The 22,452-nt window shown below is 34.6% G+C and overlaps 3 protein-coding genes across 3 annotated transcripts; all 3 read left to right on the forward strand.

Moving 5' to 3' along the window:
- The first annotated feature begins 795 nt into the window (after positions 1–795).
- Positions 796–2,950, forward strand: LOC116140314 (ankyrin repeat-containing protein BDA1-like). Its single transcript, XM_031425960.1, has 2 exons — positions 796–1,371; positions 2,108–2,950. Exons 1-2 carry the CDS (start codon positions 796–798, stop codon positions 2,948–2,950), a joined length of 1,419 nt encoding a protein of 472 aa, XP_031281820.1.
- Positions 2,951–11,328: 8,378 nt separating this feature from the next.
- On the forward strand, positions 11,329–11,925 carry LOC116140315 (ankyrin repeat-containing protein BDA1-like). Its single transcript, XM_031425962.1, has one exon. The coding sequence runs from the start codon at positions 11,329–11,331 to the stop codon at positions 11,923–11,925; it is 597 nt and encodes a 198-aa protein (XP_031281822.1).
- A 684-nt stretch (positions 11,926–12,609) lies between these two features.
- LOC116140316 (ankyrin repeat-containing protein ITN1-like) lies at positions 12,610–21,498 on the forward strand. Its single transcript, XM_031425963.1, has 4 exons — positions 12,610–13,175; positions 17,049–17,640; positions 17,896–18,115; positions 20,734–21,498. Exons 1-4 carry the CDS (start codon positions 12,610–12,612, stop codon positions 21,348–21,350), a joined length of 1,995 nt encoding a protein of 664 aa, XP_031281823.1. The 3' UTR covers positions 21,351–21,498.
- The last annotated feature ends 954 nt before the right edge of the window (positions 21,499–22,452 follow it).

Below are 22,452 nucleotides of genomic sequence, written 5' to 3' on the forward strand. Positions count from 1 at the left end.
GTGTACAAGAAGAGACGAGACAATATAAGATCATCTCAGTTCGGTTACACAGCAAGAAGAGAGATTCTGTGAAGTGGAATTAATGTACAAAAGAAATTTGTTTCCTAGCTCCTTCAGATTCCCACATCCATCCTATTTTGTCTTTCAATGCGTCAGTCATTTCAACAAAGGAATGCTGAAAACAATTATTAAAATTAAAGGGTATTGCTCACCTATGAATATTCAAAGAACAAGAAGACAAATTAAACGCTTTAAACATAATTATCTGGAAACACAAATATATATTCTCTTGTACAGTAATATCATACATCAATATTATTACAAAAATTATTCTTAATATTAAACTTTCAAAAAGTTATTTTTTTAAGATATTTTATTTGCTTTTTTCCAAAACATGTTTGAATATTCAAACGAATGAAAGAGCCATCTCTTTAGTGTATATATATATATATATATATTGAGATGCCGTAGAATGCCTTATGTCATCAAAACTGGAGTGGCAACGAGGAAAATTCAACATTTTATAGAGAGAAAATACGGGTAAGAACAAAACGATTTTCCAGGTACGTTGAAAGTTCAATACTGTAATACAATATCTTTCATGTTGAAGTGTACAATTTTTCATCTTTCATGTTAGTCAACATATATTTGGTAGAAGTTTTGTTAGAAGAATTCTTCGCACACCGGTGGCTGGAGAACGACATTATATATACTCTTAACCCGTTCAATGATGCCCCTTACTCCTGGTAAAACCAAAATAGAAGGCAGTTCTGTCTCTTTCTTTCAAGATTGGAAATGGATGGAAGATTGTTTGAGGCAGCTCGAACTGGCAACGTTAGTTTATTGTACCAATTACTTCTTGAAAACCCTTTGATTCTAGCTGATTGTGAGCTCTTCTCTCCATACGAGAACCCGTTACACATTGCTACTAAGGCCGGACAACTGGCTTTTGTACAACAAATACTTAAACAGAGACCAGATTTCGTAAGACAATCAAACCAAGATGGGTTTCGGCCACTGGACATTGCTTCCGCAATTGGGTACGTAGAAATAGTGGAAGAGATCACAAATTGTCATCGTCATGTTTGCCGTCTCAAGGGAAGAGAAGGAAGAACATGTCTTCATTATGCTGCTATAAATGAAAGGGTTGAGATTATTGATCAATTACTTACCACTTGCGGTGAGTGTGTTAAAGATGTGACATCTCTCGGTGAAACTGCTCTTCATCTAGCTTTGAAATACTATAAGCTTGAAGCCTTTAAACACTTGGTCAAATGGCTGGAAGGGCTTGGTTTGGAAGAGCTTGTGAATTCTGTTGATAAAGATGGAAACGCAATCTTGCACCTCGCGGTATCTAGAAAACAACTTGAGGCAAGTTCAGCTCCACCTTAATTTAATTCACTACCAAGTTTTTTTATTCTTTTTTTTTTATTTTATTTTGGTTTCTCACTGTTGTATTCTTGATCTTCATTTCTATTGATTCGGAAAAACTTCCCAACTTCTCATAAAGGGTAAAAAGCATTTATATTTCCTACACATAGAGACTAATATGCTTGATTTAAATTAATGATAATGTAGAATGAAATATGAAATTGAGTTATTTGGTTGTGACTACTTAATAAAAGATAAATGCAAGAATGCTTCATGGTGTGGCCTCTTTTGTTGTGTTCAATTTGAAATTTAATCGTAGCTTATTCGATTTAACACCTTCCAAGTGCCTTCAGGGATTTATTTTGGTTGTCCTCCAGTGACTCTGTTTAGTGTTTACTCTTTGGATCTGTTCCCAAAACAAAATTTTTACAGCAATACTTCTGTAGAAAAGTTTTCTCTCAGACAACTTGAACCCTTTTTTTATTTTCCACATGTCAATAACTGCATCGCCATTAGGAGAGTCTGAGCTAAAGCTTTTGATTGGCATTCAATGATGATTGAGACAAATAAGTTTTGTTTTCATGTTCTGTTTTGTAAATCAAATCCCTCTGTGCAAGCGTCGGTATTTTTTTTTTTTTTTTTTTTCTCTGTCCTGTTAATATTGGGTCTGTCTTTTTCCAAGGGAAATTATGATTTTGTTTTGTTTGACCACTTACAAGATATTTCCATCTTGTAGAGTGTAGAGCTTCTGCTTAGCAGCAGCAATATCAGCAGCATACTGGAACTGAACGTCAGGAACTCGGGGGGTTTCACAGCAATGGATTTGTTAGATAATATACCCATGGACAATCCAAATGATGTTCGACTAAAGGAAATCCTGCAATTTGCGGGAGCCCTTGGTACAGAAACTCCTCATAACACTCTGATAAAGAATCCAAAGCCTTCTACAGGAGTATCAAAAGACTGGATTAAGTATTTTCAATTTCAAATGGAAAGGGACTCACCAAGTGATACTCGCAATACACTATTAGTCGTAGCCGCACTGATTGCAACTGTGACTTTCCAAGCAGGGATAAATCCACCAAGTAGCTTTATTCTGGATACGCCCGCAGCCAATTCCACCAATACTGCGAACTCTGCTCCTCCTCCTCCGGCTTATACTCCACCTCCTCCTCCGGCTTATATTCCAGGGTTTGTTCCAGCAGTTACCTCCGGTTTGGCTGTTGTTTCTGGGAGTTCAGGCTCTCCAGTTACATCGAATTTGTTTTTATTTTGGAATTCATTAGGCCTTGCTGCATCACTCAACATTATAATTTACCTGACAAGCAGATTCCCTTTCCAGAGGGAGCTTCAAATTGCTATTTTCTCGATGATGTTTACTTATGGATGTGCAGTACATTATGTTAAACCTGCGGGTGCCATTAAGTATGTCGTACTAGGAATTGCTTTTCTTCTACCATTTTTATTTCGATGGCTTCCACGATGGGTCAGAAAATTTTGGAAGTGGCTGCAATACAGGAGGGATCAGAACAACTCCAAATTTGCTGAAAGACGATTAAACTCATCGAGCCCCCTTTAAGCATTTGAATCTGGAGATTTACAAACCTGTTTTGGATAAATAATTTCATGCTTTCACATAAAGATGTATTGTGATTACATTCTAGAATTCATTCATCAAGTTGGAAATTTTTAGTTAGTAAATTGATTTTGGAACCTTTTCGTATCCTGCTGCATGTTAAAATTGATATGTATGTAATTTCAGGCTCATGTATGTTAGAGCTGTATTTGATCATATCATTAACTGAATTGGAATAAGAATGCGGGCATCCTTTGGTTTTTTTCTCAAAACTTAATGATACGATTTTCTATAGAAAATGTACAAATCTTGTGTATGCATCGGAATATAATGAAAGAACTTGTAATGAAGAAATTGACTCCTTTAAGGCTACACCATGTCGAAACAGAGCCTTGACTCTAATTGATCTTCTGCTGGATCTTCCTCTTTTATTACTACTAGAGTAAATGTGTCAAATCTCTTTTTCAGTTTGTTATGGGAGGGACAAGAACAGGGTGTTGTTGTGTTCGTCTCCTTCATCAATTGTTTTGTGGAGGGATAGGAATGGAGTTTTGTTTCCAAAAAATCGCAATTTTGGATATTGAGACGAACAAGTGATTGACAAGATAGAGAATACACAAGAACACACAGATACATCAAATCTTATGAAAACACATTTGGTAGAAATAAGTCAAATTGTTTGCAAAACAGTTTTTGAATAAAATCCTAAAAATTAGTACAAAATTAGAAAATGATTAAAAGTTATTTTCATAGTATTCTATGGTTTTTAAATATTATATAAAACACATTTTCAAATATTAAAATACAACTAAAAATTTTGAATCTTATTTCAGTTTTTTGAATAAAAAATCAAACATTACCCTAATAACCTGAATAACTTAGAAGAATCCAAATCCTAATAAAAATATAATTTTACTGCTAATAAAACAATGAAAATTAAATATGATAATAGAATAAGAGTTAATGATTTTTCCCACCAAAAGTTTGCCTTATTTACTTTCCCACCCATAAACTTTGAAAAAATATTTTCCCACCCATCTATTTAACAGCAAAAAGGCATTTTTGTCAGTTCACACAGTATATATTATAGGGTTAATGTTACCTGCACCCCTAAATTACAAAAACACAACAATTACCTTCACTAATTTGAAAATCAATAATGCTACGGACACCGGGATTTTTACACCGAAATATTGTACCGGCCTACGTGTAATACGCCTCTGATTTTTTTAACAATTTTTTTCTAGTGAACGGCCGTCCATCAAATTTGGATGGCCGTTCACTCACATGGATGCCCATTCATATTATATGGACGGTGATCCATATACCAGGGACGGGCGTCCCCAATTAAAAGACATCCGTCCATAAGTAAAATGGAATAAATTTTTTTTATAAAAATTTGGGACGGCTGTCCCTTCATTTTGGACGGCCGTCCCTTATTCAAAATATGAAAATAAAAAAAGAAAAAAAATTGGGGACAGTCGTCCATTAAGTTTGGAAGGGCGTCCATACTTTAAAAAAAAAAAAAAAAAAAAAAAAAAAAAAAAAAAAAAAAAACATTCTAAACACCTTTCTTCTCAATCTTTCTCTTCGTCTTCATTTCCCATCTCCTCTCTTTTCTTCGTCTTCATTCCCCCAGCCTCACCTTCCTGAACATTAGTAATAAATATGAAAAAAACAAGCTGAATTCATAAACAAAGCCATAGGTAAATGCAGTAATAAATATCTCTGGGAACTAATATTATTTTAACGGTGACAGTGATGAATGAAGAATATAGTTATCAAGCTTAATTGAGCAAAATCATCTTCGCCAACAGCACCAAATGGTATAATTTTGGCTTCATACAATGTACCTCCTTCATACCATGAGTACAAGAACTTTCCAAGCACGATTCAGCCTAGAGCAAAGGGGATTTTCTAATTTTATCTCAACCTCCATACCATTGTATCTAGTGCATGTTGCCTACTATTACAATTTTAAGTTCAGTTCCAGTCGAGAGATGAAAGAGGTCAGTGCTACAAAAATCAATTTCTTAGGAAGCCCGTGAATAACGGAAAGCAATGAGTTAGTGCCTGATGGTAGCTCAGCCCTAAGATGGAGTATTCCATTTAGAAGTAAAGACTATCTTCAGCCATGAAGGAGGTCCATTGTATGGCAAATAAGTTCCTGTACCCAATGCCTTTCCTCCGATGAAGGTATAGTTACCTTTATTTGCTAACAACTCCTCAGTTGGCTTTGACCGGGTCGCAAACTCATAATCCACACAAAAATCACTGGTCCCTCTCTTGCATCCCCAAAAACAGCCCAAAACAATGAAAAGGCTTTGCTAGTCCATGTTGCACTGAGCAGACAAGAAGAGCCCTTGTCCACCCAAGTGGAATGCCTAAGAATACATTATGGGCCATGTTGATACTGGTAAAACAAAGCTACTGGATTGTATCCGAGGTACTAATGTTCAAAGGTGAGGTTGGGGAATGAAGACGAGAAAAAGAGAGGAATGGGGAATGAGACGAAGAAAAGATTAAGAAAAAGGTGTTTAGAATGTTTTTTTTTTTTTTTTTTTTTAAAGTATGGACGGCCGTCCATTCCTAATGGACGCCTGTCCAAACTTAAGGGACGGCCGTCCAAAATGTATGGACGGTCATCCCCAAATTTTTTTCTTTTTTTATTTTAATATTTTGAATAAGGGACGGCTGTCCAAAATGAAGGGACGACCGTCCCTAATTTTTATAAAAAAAAATTATTCCATTTTACTTATGGACGGGCATCCTTTAATTGGGGACGCCCGTCCCTGTTATATGGACCCCCGTCCATATAATATGGACGGACGTCCATGTGAGTGAACGGCCATCCAAATTTGATGGACGGCCGTTCACTAGAAAAAAATTGTTAAAAAAATCAGAGGTGTGTTACACGTAGGCCGGTACAATATTTCGGTGTAAAAATCCCGGTGTCCATAGCATTATTGTTTGAAAATTAGTCATTTATACCTTTATCTTTAATTTCTATAATTACAAAACAATATTTCATTAAAATTGTATATATTTTGTGAACTTATATAAAAATATAATTTCTAAAAAGAAAAACAGTAAAATTGTAAAAAGGAAGAAAATTAAGAAAAATTTGAAAAAGACTGAAAAAAAAAACAAAAGTTGGCCGGATTCTCACCCATCTAGTGCGATTCTTATAACATTTCAAGTGTAACCCCAGTTGTGTATTTCTGTCGATAACTTATTTTTCAAAATATTGTTATTTAATTACTAAAACCACTTTTCAAACTTTATCTATTAATTCTTTTAAAAACCAAATGTGTATTTATAACTAAAAATTGTCGGGGAAAAAAAAAAAAGGCAAGTACTCCCCATATTACAAACATCGCATTTTCAGATTTTTCTCCTCAATAAATTTTTACAATTTTAATCAAGCTTCGAACACATGTTTTCAACTCAAAATTCTACATCACCTTCAAGTTTCTAAATACCCAGTTCCAACAGTATATGTGAGGAGTGAAGACTTAGACTTATTCTTTGATGAAACTCTACATTAAAATCAGAATTTCATTTAACCACTCAACAATAGTCAGCCAATGGCTAAAACCTCTGGTTCCAAGTTGTACGATTAATAATAGTAAACTTTATTTATAGTTGGATAAGACGTTAATATACAAATAGAATAATATAATATTGTCTCAAAACATCTTGTTCCTGCATGGTTCCTACTTCTTTGTTCTCAGTTTCTCCTAGTCCTCGCAATGTAGCGTCATTAAACTCGAAGATTCCAAGTCGTCGAAATGTGGGGCATCATTTAACAAGTTAGATTAACAATAAACATTTTAATGTTCATGTAGCAGAACCTTTAAAGAAAGATGCAAAAGTGTTCCCAGAATTAAGGAAGCAAAAAATGTATATGTTAGACGAGAGAAATGCTCAAAATATTCTTTTAATTTTTCTCTGTGTCAATCTTTCACTCTCTTCTTGTAAGGCACACACGAGACCCAAAAATAAAATAAACAAATTAGCCATTTCTTAGACATGATGTTAACAAAATCATTTCTTTAACAATCAGTACAAATATTATTTATAATTGAATTAGTCTTTGCCTTTTATATTTTAGCCTGGTATGATTAGTTTACATTATTTAAATTGTGTTATATTTGAGTTTCATGGTTTTATTATATTTTAGGTATGATTCTTTTAAGTTATTCAAGTTACGTAAGTGTTATTTTCATGCAGAAAGTGACTGATATATTGAGTACCACATGACTAGTATTCTTGTATGGGTGAGTTTAATTTATCTTCTTGTTCTTTGAATATTCATAGGTAAGTAATTCCCTTTTGTTTCGTTCACTGTCAGATTCTGCTTCAGCAAGCTTGATGTATTCCAACAACGACTTATGGATACTAATCAACTATGCATTCTTTTGTTGAAATCAACTATAATTACTGGTGCAGTGAAAGACAAAATGGAATTGGTATGGGAATCTGAAGGAGCTACGAAACGAATTTGTCTTGTGTCAACACTTTTCCTTCAAATTTTTGTTTATATTTTGAAGGATACCAGATAACTATGATCAAAATGGCTTTTAAAACGACATCCCAGAAACTGAAGCAGGCCAAAACCCATCTTGGTTTGCTTGTCTAACTAGATCGGCCCTATGTTTAATTATTTCTTTTACAAAAGCAAGGTTTCCGGCCTTAGTAGCAACGTGTAACGAGTTCTTGTTGGAATGTGTGTTAGAATTTGAGGTGGGTCTGACTCCTCATCCAATAAGGCCTTGTTGAATAGGAGGATTACCCCTTCTTATAACCCAATAGGCTTGAGCGTGCCTAGTCGATGTGAGACTCCAACACTCCCCCTCACGGTCAAGCCCATATGTTAGGTCATGCCTGTTATAGGAGGTAGTTGCTAGCTCTAACTCCTCACTTGCTGGTCAAGCGCTCAGCTCAACTGAACATGGGCTCTGATACCATGTTAGAATTTGAGGTGGGTCTGAATTCTCACCTAATAAGGCCTTTGTTGAATGGGAGGATTATCCCCTCTTATAACCTAAAAGGCTTGAGCATGCCTAATCGATGTGGGACTCCAACAATGTGAATACTTTTTAGTAGTTGATGAAGATGATGGCGCGATGAACAAATAAACCACAAAACGTGAAAGCAACGTGCGTCCTCAATTCAAGAATTCTAGTTTTAGGAAAATTTGTGTTTCAGGCGTTTGACTTTAAGAGTATTTGTTTTCCTTTTATTGTAAGTTGAATTAGGGCAGTAGAATTAGTTTACGACTTTACTTTGAGTTAAAGTAGGAAATAAAGTTTAAATATGAGAGTTCTATATGGAATGGAAATATGAATCCTATTAGAATTTGGATGTCCCATTTACTAAAAATCAATTCATGATTATGAGAGAATAAGGAAAAGAAATGATTATGAGAGGAAAAAATGTGAGAACACAAGGGTTTTGATGTAAATGTTATTAAACACCATAAGATAGAGTGTCTTAGAATTTAGGATTGTTCTCGACTTATGTGCTAGCTAGGTTGATGGTGGTGTGCACTCTTGTATATTGTGTTTATGAAATTATAGTGAATTTTTCTCATTAGTGAATATAAGCAAGTTATGCCAAACCACGTAAATATGGTATTTACATTGCTGTTCTTTATTTTATTTTTTACTCCTTCAATTTTTAATAGATCTTGTGAGGAAATATGAGAGCACAATCAGCTAGAACTAATGGGCTTTCAACAAGTAATTGGTGCAACGCATTGACATTGCCTATTTGAGCTGCCTCGAACAATCTGTCGTCCATTCTAGTCTAGAATTATTCACACGACACCAGTGTTCTGAAAACCAGACTGGATCGGACGGTCGGATCGGTTTGACCAGGAACCGACGTCATCTTCGATCTAGTTTCCCCTGAAAACAGATATTCTTAATAAAACCGGATGGAGTCGCGGTTGGACCGTCGAAATAGTGTCGAATCTCAGTCCAATCGCGAGTAAATCCCGCCGGATTCCAGCATCGTTCGAGGGAGATAACACCACTATATGACTTGACAACATCTCTACGAAAAAAACCCATCCATTTTCAGTGGTCGCCATCTAGCCTTTCGTCGCTCGCCGTCCACCTATCATTCACGCAACTGTCGGACTTCCTTCTTAATTCCGGCAAATTCCGACACTATTAAAACTCCTTGACACCACCATAAGATTCACCGACACCTCTACATCAAAAGCCCCATCATTCCAAACTTCGATTGGTCATCGATCGCCATCCACCTGTTGTTCAGGCAACTGTCAAACTTCCTTCTTGATTTTGGAAAAGTCTAGCACCGGTAGAACTACCTGACACACCATAAGATTTGTCAGAATCTATATATCAAAAGCCCCATGATTCCAAACTTCGATTCGCTATCGATCGTCACTGCTGTCACCACTTACCAGTCTCTTCACGGTGTTTTGGATAGATTTCAAACCTTAAGGGAGTCATGCATAATTATTTAGGGGTGTTTTTGATGAATTTCAAACATTTATGGACTAAAAATAACTTTACAGGTCAAATCGAAAATCGGCCTCTTGAACGGGTCAAGGTCCAGTCCGATTTTCCGAACATTGCACGACACGGTAAGTAAAAATTGTTTTCTTGGCTTTCTTGGTTGCATTCTATTTTGAATAGGTTGAAAGGACAGAATTTATAGAGGTTTCTTCCTTGCTCATTTTGTTGACGAAGACCGAAATATTAACAACACGCTTTTTTTTCTACTTTAATGAGATCAGCTTTCTGCATAATTATTTTCGTACAAAACCAAGCTGTCCGACTTTAGCAGCAATGTGTAATGGGAGCAGATATCATTTCACAATGAGCCAGAGTTAATGGATTTTCGGTAAGCAATTGGTGCAACGCAGTGACGGTGCCTGCCTCAAACAATCTGCCATCTGTTCCACTCTAGAATCACGCAGAAAGTAACAAGATTCCTTTGTGACGTCATTGTCATGGTTGCCTTCTATTTCAGTTTGAGCTCGCAGATTGCAAGTCGTCGCCGTGTGGGGCATTATTAAACTGGAATTCCAGGTCGTCGCCGTGTGGGGCTCATTGAACTGGAATTCCAGGTCTATTAGAGTAGTCTACTGCTGTTAGTCAGCTTAGTTAGTTTACTGTTAATTGCTAGTATAGTTATAAGTTAGTTGAGTGTTGGTTGCATCCAGCTGTGTAACTATAGTTAATAATTAACAGCAGTAAACTAACTAAAAGCTGACTAGCAGCAGTAGACTACTCTAATAAGATCGTGGCAGCGGAGCATCATTAAACTCGAAGAGCCCAAGTCGTCGAAATGTGGGGCATCATTTGACGAATTAGATTTACAGTAAACATTTTAATGTTCATGTAGCAGAACCTTTTACAAAGATGCAGAAGTGTTCAAAGAAATAAGGAAGCAAAAAATCTTTTTTTTTTTTCTTAAATTAAAAATAACTTTATTTATCTTCTTTCTTTATCAATACAATTTTCTCATATCAATAACAATAATAATTTTTCTAATATCAAATTTTATATATCTATATATATATTTTTTTCGAATAATCTTACATATACAGATTAATCTATATAAACAGATGTGTCAACATCATCTGCTATATCTTAAATGGTAAGTTTCCATTAATCATCATGTTATATGAGTTAATTTGTAAAACGGTTGGTCTATATACTATTACTCATTTCTTTTATCTTTTGTATACATATCCTTATTTTATATTGAAAGTTTATCACTTTACCAAGTTGATTAAATTTATATGGAATGGGTTAAACATAAACATTTTATACTTATGGGTTTGCTCATTCATCAGTCTTGAGCTTCTCTCAAAGTTTAACATTGAAGACGCACTTTAGCTCTAAAAACTTAAAACTCTTTGAAGCATTCAACAAGGAATAAAGTTTTCACCATAAAACGATTGTGCATACACAAAGTGATGTTACGACATTACAAAAATCATTGTCACCACACTGTATTCATAGTTTGACAAAAAGTACTTACAAATATAATCACGTATACGTTTGAGAAGGGAAAAGAGTAAGTGACATATCTCTAGAATAATTAGAATTTTCGTGAGTGTGGACCAAGTCTCAACTTGTAGTTTGGCTTTAATAAGATAAAATGGTAGCAAAAAACCACGAAGGAACCAGATGTTTTTGAGACAATGTTATATTTTTGTATCTATACATGGGTGCTGATCGTATTGTTATATGCTATCAGTCAATTACTATACAAATTGGAGCAGACCCGTAGCTTCAGAACGCATTATATCTACTCTTAACCCGTTCAATAATGCCCTTCACTCCTGGTAAAACCAAAATAGAAGGTAGATCTGTCTCTTTCTTTCAAGATTGGAAATGGATGAAAGATTGTTTGAGGCAGCTCGAACTGGCGACGTTAGTTTATTGCACCAATTACTTCTTGAAAATCCTTTGATTCTTGCTGATTGTCAGCTCTTGTCTCCCCACGAGAACCCGTTACACATTGCTACCAAGGCTGGACAGTTGGCTTTTGTGCAACAAATACTTGAACAGAGACCAGATTTCGTAAGACAATTAAACCAAGATGGGTTTCGGCCACTGGACATTGCTTCCGCAATTGGGTACGTAGAAATAGTGAAAGAGATCACAACTCGTCATCGTGATGTTTGCCGTCTCAAGGGAAGAGAAGGAAGAACATGTCTTCATTATGCTGCTATAAATGAAAGGGTTGAGATTATTGATGAATTACTTACCACTTGTGGTGAGTGTGCTAAAGATTTGACATCTCTCGGTGAAACTGCTCTTCATCTAGCTTTGAAGTACTATAAGCTTGAAGCCTTTAAACACTTGGTCAAATGGCTGGAACGGCTTGGTTTGGAAGAACTTGTGAATTCGGTCAATAAAGATGGGAACACAATCTTGCACCTCGCCGTATCTAGAAAACAACTTGAGGCAAGTCCAGCTCCACCTTAATTGAATTCACTACCAAGCTCTTTTATTTAAGTATTTATTTTATTGTTTCTGACTGTTGTATTCTTGATCTTCATTTCTATTGATTCGGAAAACCTTCCCAACTTCTCATAAAGGGTAAAAAGCATTCATATTTCCTATACAAAGAGACTAATATGCTTGATTTAAATTAATGATAATGTAGAATGAAAAATGAAATTGAGTTATTTGGTTGTGACTACTTTATAAAAGATAAATGCAAGAATGCATCGTGGTGTGGCCTCCAGTCACCTTGTTTACTTTGGATCTGTTCCCAAAACAAAATATCTATAGCAGTACTTCTGTAGAAAAGTTTTCTTTCAGACACAACTGGAAGCCTCTTTTATTTTTCACAAGTCAATAACTGCATCACCGCTAGGAGAGTCAGAGCTAAAGCTTTTGATCGGCATTCAATGATGATTGAGACAGATAAGTTTTGTTTTCATGTTCTGTTTTGTAATCCCTCTGTGCAAGCGTCGGTATCTTAATCTTTTTTTCTCTGGCCTGTTAATATTGGGTCTGTCTTTTTCCAAGGGAAATTATGATTTTGTTTTGTTTGACCGATTACAAGATATTTCCATCATGTAGAGTGTAGAGCTTCTGCTTAGCAGCAGCAATATCAACAGCATACTGGAACCGAACATCAGGAACTCGAGGGGTTTCACAGCAATGGATTTGTTAGATAATACACGCATAGACAATCCAAATGATGTTCGACTAAAGGAAATCCTTCAATTCGCGGGAGCCCTCGGTACAGAAACTCCTCATAACACTCTGATAAACAATCCAAAGCCTTCTACAGGAGTTTCAAAAGACTGGATTAAGTATTTTCAATTTCAAATGGAAAGGGACTCACCAAGTGATACTCGCAATGCACTATTAGTCGTAGCCGCATTGATTGCAACTGTGACATTCCAAGCAGGGATGAACCCACCAACTAGCTTTATTCTTCATAAACCGGTAGCCAATTCCGCTGACATTGCAAACACTGCTCCTCCTGTGTTTGTTCCAGTACTTGCCTCCGGTTTGGCTGTTATTTCTGGGAGTTCAGGCTCTCCAGTTACATCGAATTTGTTTTTATTTTGGAATACATTAGGCCTTGCTGCATCACTCATCATTATAATCTATCTGACTAGCAGGTTTCCTTTCCAGAAAGAGCTTCAAATTGCTATTTTCTCAATGATGTTTGCTTATGGATGTGCAGTGCATCATATTAAACCTGCGGGCGCCATTAGGTATATCGTACTGGGAATTGCCCTTCTTCTACCATTTTTATTTCGAGGGCTTCCACAATGGGTCAAAAAATTTTGGAAGTGGCTGAAAGACAATTAAGCTCACAAAGCTCCCCCTTTAAGCATTTGAATCTGGAGATTTACATGCTTTTATATAAAAATGTATAGTGATTATATTGATATTGGAACCTTTTCGTATTCTATTGCATGTTAAAATTGATATGTATGTAATTTCAGGCATATGTTATATGTATGTTAGAGCTGTGCTAGCCTTCTGAGTCAATTAGACACCATCACTAAACTATAAAATGTACAATTCTTGCGTATGCATAGGAATAGAATGAAAGACTACATCTAAATTAATAACAATAAGATTAAAACTTGTAATGAAGAAATTGACTCTTAAAGGCTAAACCATGTCGAAACAGACCCTTGACTCTAATAGATATTCTGCCAGATCTTCCTCTTCCACTGCCACTTCAATAAATGTATTGTTTTGGGAGGGACAAGAATAGAGTTGTGAGATGTTACTCTCCTTTTTCAATTGTTTAGGGACAGGATTCGAGTGTTGTTTCCACAAAATCGGAATTTCGCCTTTTGAGATAAAGAAATTCAAACAACAAAAGTACAAGAGAAGCCATTAAAGTTCAAAGTAGTCGATGTACTAATGGATTATAAAAGGACTGACAAGATTGAGAATACAAAATAAACGAATTTATAGGTTTAGAATCCATATCCTAACTCAATTCCACTTAAGTCTCAAATCTCAATTCTTTGGGGGAGTACCAAAGCCTGCGTCAATGGGAGTTAACTGATTCCATAAGGATTAGGGTACGAAGAATGCAAATCCTAATAAAAATATAATTCTAATTCTAATAAATTTGGATAATAAAGTTATATTTTAAAAGTTCATGGGTGAAAAGGGTTATTAAACAATTATTTGGGTGGGAAAATGTCATTTACTCTAAATATTAAGTAAAGTTGTTTTCACGGTATTCTATGGTTTTTAATTTAAAATATTACATAAAACACATTTTCAAAAATTAAAAATATTAAAATACAACTCAAAAATTTGAATCTTATTTTTTGTTTTTTTGAATAAAAAATAAAACATTGCTCTAAATAACTTGAATAACTTAGAAGAATCCAAATCCTAATAAAAATATGATTTTGCTTCTAATAAAACAATGAAAATTAAATACCCTAATAGAATAAGAGTTAGTGACATTTTCCCACCAAAAGTTTGCCTTAATTATTTCCCACCCATAAACTTTGAAAAAAATATTTTCCCAACCGTTGTTAAATTCATATGATAGTTTTAGCCGTAAAAAGGTCTTTTTGTCAGTTCGCACAATATATATTATAGGGTTAATGTTACCTGCACTCCTAAATTACAAAAACATAACAATTACCTTCACTAACTTGAAAATTAGTCATTTAAACCCCTTATCTTTAATTTCTATAATTACAAAACAATATTTCATTAAAATTGTATATATTTTATGAACTTATATAAAAATATAATTTCCAAAAAAAAAAAATCTGCAAAATTGTAAAAAGGAAGAAAAATAAGAAAAAGACTGAAAAATAAAGTTGGCCAGATTCTCCCCCAACTAGGTGCGATTCTTTACAGCATTTCAAGCGTAACCCTAGTTGTGTATTTATGTCGATAACTTATTATTCAAAATATTGTTATTTGATTACTAAAACCACATTTTAAACTTTATCTATTAATTCTTTTAAAAACCAAATGTATATTTATAACTACAAATTGTCGAAAAAAAAAGTAGGCAAGTACTCCCCATATTACAAACATCGCATTTTCAGATTTCTCCTCTATAAATTTTTACAATTTTAATCAAGCTTCAAACACATGTTTTCAACTCAAAATTCTACATCACCGTCAAGTTTCTAAATCCCCAGTGCCAATAGTATATGTGAGGAGTGAAGACATAGACTTATTTTTTGATGAAACTCTATATTAAAATCAGAATTGCATTTAACTACACAACAATAGTCAGCCAATGACTAAAACCTCAGCTTCCAAGTTGTACGATTAATAATAGTAAACTTAATTTTATAGTTGGATATACAAATAGAATATAATATTGTCTCAAAACATCTTGTTCCTGCGTGGTTCCTACTTCCAATGGCTATCCACATTCATAAAATTTGATGAAAATGATAATAGTCAACCAATTCCTTGTTGCCACCGGTTTGGCTGTTGTTTGTGGGAGTTCAGGCTTTCCAGTTGCATTGAATTTGTTTTTATTTTGGAATACATTATGCCTTGCTGCCTCACTCAGCATTATAATTTATTTGACAAGCAGATTCCCTTTCATGAGAGAGCTTCAAATGGCTATTTTCACAATGTCGATGTTTGCTTATGGATGTGCAGTACATTATATTAAACCTGCGGGTGCCATTAATTATGCCGTACTTAGAATTGCCCTTCTTCTACCAGTTCTATCTCGATGGCTTCCAACATCGGTCGGAAAAATTGTGGAACTGGCTGAAAATTGAAATACATTATATTAAAATAATGGTGTCTTGTCACTAGGCAATTTGTGCATATTCCCTTTTTAAAAAAACTTTAGAATAAGAGGCGTGTGCATATTTTCTCTTCCTTGCTGGCTTGCTGGCTTGCTGGCTTATCGTCAACGATTTTCTGGGTACGTTGAAAGTTCAATACTGTAGTCCATTGTTGACTTATTTTTCTTTCTTAGTCTAGACATAGACATCATTAAACTCATCAAGAGAAATAATATGCTTTTATACAACTTCTTCTTATTATATTATAGAATTCATTATTTCATTCAACAAGTTGGAATTTGTTAGGCTCCGACATCCATTAAATATGAGATCAGTATTCAGTAGGTAGTTTATTAACCCTTGAGCTCTCTTCCTTACTTGAAATAGTGGACTCTGTCAGAATTCAAGTTTCTATTTGAACAACTTGGAGGGCAGTTAAGTTTTGGCATCTTTTCTTGAACTTTCATTGCTCAAGAAACTGTATATTAATGTCACTTGTCTATTTACCAATTCAACAATCGTCAACGGCTCAAACCTCTAAGCCTCTAACTCCAAGTTCCACCGCTGACAATAAACAATATAAACTTGTTTTATAGTTAAAAATCAAAGATATGATATTAATATATAACCAATAATGTCGTATATATAAAATACTGAAAGCATCAAGCTCAGCAGTTTATGGTTCGCCCTCTACCATTTTCGTTATATTTTGTTATATACGCGGACTCCGTTCCCCTTTCTCTTCCATGCCAACTAGACACTACTAAATGTGGTGCACAAGTTGGGAATTTTTCTGTTCGCCCCTCACTATTCAGGATCCTGAAACTACCAGTTAGATACGAACTCTAATGGTCACCCCTATTAGTATTTAAGGAGGGATTCGAACTGAAGACTTCTTGAATAATACACTAAAGAGTCTTTTATCAAATTACTTGACTACACAAAAGTCGGTTTTTTTACCAATTAACTCATACAACATGATATGTTATAACATGATGATTAATGAAGACTTAAAAATTTAAAATATTAGTTTAAATGAATTCCTCCGACCATATTTTAATACACTAGTTTATGTAAATTAATTGAAATAAGATATTTATACATATAAATATTATTCTTTTATTAAGAATTATTGGCTCTTATCTTTCATACAAGTCTTAATAAAAGAGTATTAGAATGAAAAAAAATTAGAGAAAAAAAGCGTGTTGTTAATATTTCGGTCTTCGTCAACAAAATGAGTAAGCAAGAAACCTCTATAAATTCTGTGCTTTCAACCCATTCAAAATACAATGCAACCAAGAAAACAATCTTTACTTACCTACTGTATCCTGTGAATAATTCTAGACTAGAATGGACGTACGGTAGATTGTTTGAGGCAGCTCGAACAGGCAGTGTCAATGCGTTACACCAACTGCTTGCTGAAAACCCATTGGTTCTAGCTGATTGTGCTCTCATATCTCCTCATGAGAACCCGTTACACGTTGCTGCTAAGGCCGGACAGCTTGCTTTTGTAAAAGAAATAATTAAACAAAGGGCTGATCTAGTTACTCAAGCAAACCAAGATGGGTTTCGGCCACTGGACATTGCTTCAGTTCTTGGGCATGTCGAAATAGTGGAAGAAATCATAACGACTTGCCATCCTGATGTTTGCCGTTTCAAGGGGACGCATGGAAGAACATGTATTCATCATGCTGCTATAAATGGAAGGGTTGAGATTATTGATAAATTGCTTACCTCTTGTGGTGACTCTGTTAGAGATCTGACATCTCTCGGCGAAACTGCTCTTCATCTGGCTTTGAAAAACTATAAACTTAAAGTTTTTACAAACTTGGTCAAATGGCTGGAAAAGCTTGGCTTGGAAAAAGAGCTCGTGAATTTTAGTGATAGAGATGGAAACACAGTTTTGCACCTGGCAGTCTGTAGGAAACAACTTGAGGCAAGTTGAACTCCACCTAATTAATTCAAATCCCAGCACTTCCACATTTTTTATTTTTTACTTTTTGGGCTCTTCTTTTGATATTTTAAAGGTCCTGTTGTTATATTCATGATCACCTTATCTTGATTTCATTTATGTTTTTGGTCTGTCTTTTTTCATGGGTTAAATATGTCTTTATTTAGTTTGATCACTTAAGGCCGGGAAAGTCTTGAATATAATCCTCACATAAACTTACAAGATATTCTGATCACGTAGATTGTTGAGCTTCTGCTTGGCAGCGGCAATATCAGCAACATTCTGGAACTGAACGCCAAGAACTCGAGGGGTTTCACTGCAATGGATTTGTTAGATATAGTGATAGAGAATTCCAATGAGGTTCGACTAAAGGAAATCCTCCAACGTGCGGGTGCCCTTGGTGTACAAACTCCTGATCATACTCTCATTAACACTCAAGATTCATCCGGAGCCTGTTCCTGTAGTTTATAAAGATTGGATTAATTATTTTAAATTTAAAATTGGAAGGGATCAACCAAGTGATGCTCGCGATGCACTGTTACTTGTGGCTGCACTTATTGCCACTGTTACTTACCAAGCTGCGATGGACCCTCCAAGTGGCATTTTTCTCGATAAAACCCCAAACACTTCCACTGAGAAATTTGTATTTTTCGCAAGGTTTTTTTCATTTTGGAATACATTGGGCTTTTCTACATCAATGGTCATGATAGATTATCTGACAGGTGGATTCCCAGCAGAGAGCTTCAAGTTTGTATTTTCTCAATGGGGGTAACTTATGGCATGGTAATTACTTCTATTACACCTAAAGATGCCATACAGTACATCACACTGTTCATTGCCCTTCTTCTACCTTATGTGCTACAGAAGCTACCAAGAGGGATTAGGAAACGCTGGCAACGCCCACCCTCTTAAGCATTTGAAGGTGGAGGTTTACAATTACAAACCTTGTTTGGGGAAAGATGGAATTGCATGGTTTTATAAAATAAAGTGGTCTTTGCTAGATTAGGTAGCAAATTAATAATTAGAAAAGGCGAATGCCCCGTGTGTCTTAGGGCATCTCCAACTCACGTCAAAATGATGCAAAAACTACAAATTGGCGTGGATTGGTACTCCAACCCACGCCAACACTGCACCATTTTGGTGCAGTGCACGTATTGCGCCAAATAGCACTGTAGCACAAATAAAAAACATATATTTTTTTTTTATTTTTGGTTTTTTTTTTTTAATTTTGTTAAGTAATTATTTGTATATAAATTTACACACAAAAATCACACTAAATTTGAGTATTTGTATTTAATTTAATTTGATTATTATTTATATAATGATATAATTTAAAAAATGATGAAAAATTAAAAATAGAACTTTATTCAATGCAAATATAAACTACAATACTCAAATAAAAATTAACACTAATTTAAAAACACTAAAATTAAAAGAAAATACAACATAAACTAAAATAACAATTTAGTATTCCGGTAGATTAGTTCCGGATCCAGTAAAATCATCAAAATATTGAAAAAAACTTGAGTTATTTTGAGATCATTGACCTTGTTGTTGAGCTCTTTTTTGCATAATTCTTAAATATAATGTTTATTTGATTAAATAAATGCTTAATTTTATTAAATTAGTATAATTTTTAAAATAATTATTATTTAATAAAAATATCATTCCCAATATTTAATTAATATATACAAAAATAATGAGTGAAATAGATTAATTGTTGATTATTACAATAAAAGAAAAAAAAGAATATTCTTTTTGGTGCAATATTTGGTGTTATGGGTTGGAGATGGAATAGTGTTTTGCACCAATTTGGTGCAATTTTACATCAAATTGGTGCAATGGGTTGGAGATGGTCTTATATGTATGAGCTGTTTGGAGTGCAGGAGGGCAGCCACCTGTGATTTATAATCCATCTCATATGACAGGTCAAGTATTTATCTTTGCAAAGATGTCGACCTTCATTGGTTTTGAATACTTTCGTTTCCTATATATCATGTGTAAAAATCACATAGTTAACCATGTTATTAGATACATCTGTGGAATTGAATATAAATTTTGATTGAGTTAAAAAAAATTATTCTCGCTATTGATGTGAGAAAATTGTATCAATAAAGTTATTTTTTAATTTAAGAATTTAGAGAGAACCAAAAAAAAAAAAAAAGATTTTTTGCTTCCTTATTTCTGGGAACACTTTTGCATTTGACAATTTGCTGCCGACCACTTTCTAGACCCAATTCAATTTAAGTTTTGATTCGTTACAACTCAAAGCTCTACAAGTCCCAACAGTATATGTGAGGAGTGAAGACTAAGACTTATTGTATGATAAAATCAGAATTTCATTTAAATTAGTATTTATATTCAATACTAATTTAAAACCAGACTCATTTACGGATATTAATTGACTTTTTATATATAAAAATAGATAAATATTACGTAAGGAAATATTGAACAGCTTGGGAGGCAGATAAGTTTTGGCATCTTTACTTTAACTTTCATTGGATAATGATGAAATCGATGTCATGTTGATATTAATATGGGATTAATAAAAATGAATTAATCAAAAAAATATATATAAATTTAAGTAAAAAATTTAAATTAATATATATATTTTATTTGGAGGGATGCATATGTCCATTAATGATATCGACATGAATGAGACAAGGCAACTACTAACTCAAACCTTGAGTTAACGGTTAGTCCTCCTTTACTACGTATCTTTACACTTACGTATTGACTACTCAAATATGGTAAACGGCTTAAACCTCTAATTCCAAATTCTACCATTAACAAACACTTAAATACTTATTTTACAGTCGGATATATCAGCATATATATGATGTTAATATTCAAATTCAATAATTTAAAAGCATCTTGTTCCTTCGTGGTTGCTCGCTCCCAACACAGCCAAAGACTTGTAAGCAGGGACTTGCCGGATTTGGTCAACACGCACCAAACTTCTTATATTATAACAAGGACATATCACTTTTTCTTTTCCCTTCTCAAACATAAGTGTATATAACAATTGACTTCAATATATAATTTATTACGTTAAAAAAAAAAAATATGTTAAGATAGTGGACTCAGTCAGAATTAAGTTTCTATTTGAACATCTTGGAAGGCAATATAGTTTTGGCATCCTTAACTTTCATTGCTCAAGAAATTGTATACCAATGTCGTCTCACCCTTCTTTGAGTACTGGGAGGAGCTGGTTTAAATATTTCCGGTATGAAGAAGGCAGGGACTCGCCAAGTGATGCCCGGAATGTGCTCCTGATTGTTGTCACTCTGATTGCTGCAGTGACTTTTCAAGCAGGAGTCAACCCTCCTGGTGGTGTTTGGCAAGATGATAATAATGGACATGTTGCCGGCAGGGCTATTTATGCTGCTCAAAAGGAAGCCTACTATGTTTTCTTGATTTCTAACACCGTTGCTCTTTCTACATCCATACTTGTTATTGTTTCGCTCACATATAGGTTTCCTTTTCATTTCGAGATATGTGTTGCCACTGGTGCAATGATAGTAACTTATGGATCTGCTCTTTTTGCTGTTACGCCTAATGAATCTGTCAGATTTCGATACATCTTGCTTGCGGCTGCCGTGCCTTTCGTAGTTCGGTGTTTGATCCAGATGTATAACAAGTATACAAGTAACAAGATATCCAATGGTATTCAGGATGAGCTTCAACGTTCTTAGCCAATTATGTTTATATTCAGGATGAAAATCAATATCCTCAGCCAATTTGTTTATGTAATCTGACATGAAAGTCTGTGTATCAGATAATTAAAGTATTATATGTTGTGATTGCTGAATTAAGTTGTTCCTTCTAATTGTTGATGAACATTTAACATTAGTCCAATTTTGAATACAGAAGATTTCTTTTGTCCAGATATGAAGAGGGATTATTGATTAGGTATACACGTTTTGGCACAAAGAATTTCCAAATACGCAATGGACCTGTAATCAACTTATTTAACAGTCAAACAAAAGAAAGTCCGACACAGGTTAGGAAGGCAGCTCGAACTAGGGGATAAACGGAACCCTTAGCCCAGACTAAACTAGGGGCATATTGACCCAAATGAATTCGGGCTTTCTAGATTGGAGAGTAACCCTTGTGCACAAACAGCAACAAGAGGTTCATCCTCAGCCTAAATTTGAGGTTCCTTAATGTCATGCTCCAACATATTGTTGCTGTGCGACTGTGCAGCACTTAAATACTTGATATACAGCAGTTAAATAAGACTTGAAACGGCAGACTGTGAGTGTGTATAGCCATCAAAAATCGAAATGTTTGACAGAATACTATTTAGGCAGCAACAGAACTTTCAACTTATGAGCCCTTCCCTCACCAAAAATTGAGCATTCCAACAATCGTAGCTGCCTCCTCATCTTGGTTGCAGCTGCCGACTGTTACTGCGTAATAACATCAATAATGTCTAACCCTTATTCATTATTAGATTGTCAGTTACATTTAAAGATAGCACATTCATTTCTCAAGTAACCTGCTCGGATATCAGTAGTTGTCGTTCGGCGCCGCTAGATGTTAAAATATTTTTGACCCGTGACACTAACCCAGTTTATGTCCACCAGTTGCAGTTGCCTAAGTTAAGCACATTAACTTTTGGTAATTCTGACAAAAGAGGAGAAATTTTGTTTCTTTTTATTCTCAAATTGGTATATATGAATATGGTCATACTAGTGACTTCATAAATAAAACTTTAAATGAAAGCAAAACCAAAATTAAATAAAATGGCATAACCAGAAGTGTTTTGTGTGTTCTAAATGCTGCAAAGTGCCT

The sequence above is a fragment of the Pistacia vera genome, unplaced genomic scaffold, assembly GCF_008641045.1.
Source record: "Pistacia vera cultivar Batoury unplaced genomic scaffold, PisVer_v2 Contig369, whole genome shotgun sequence".
In the NCBI taxonomy this organism is placed as follows: Eukaryota; Viridiplantae; Streptophyta; class Magnoliopsida; order Sapindales; family Anacardiaceae; genus Pistacia; species Pistacia vera.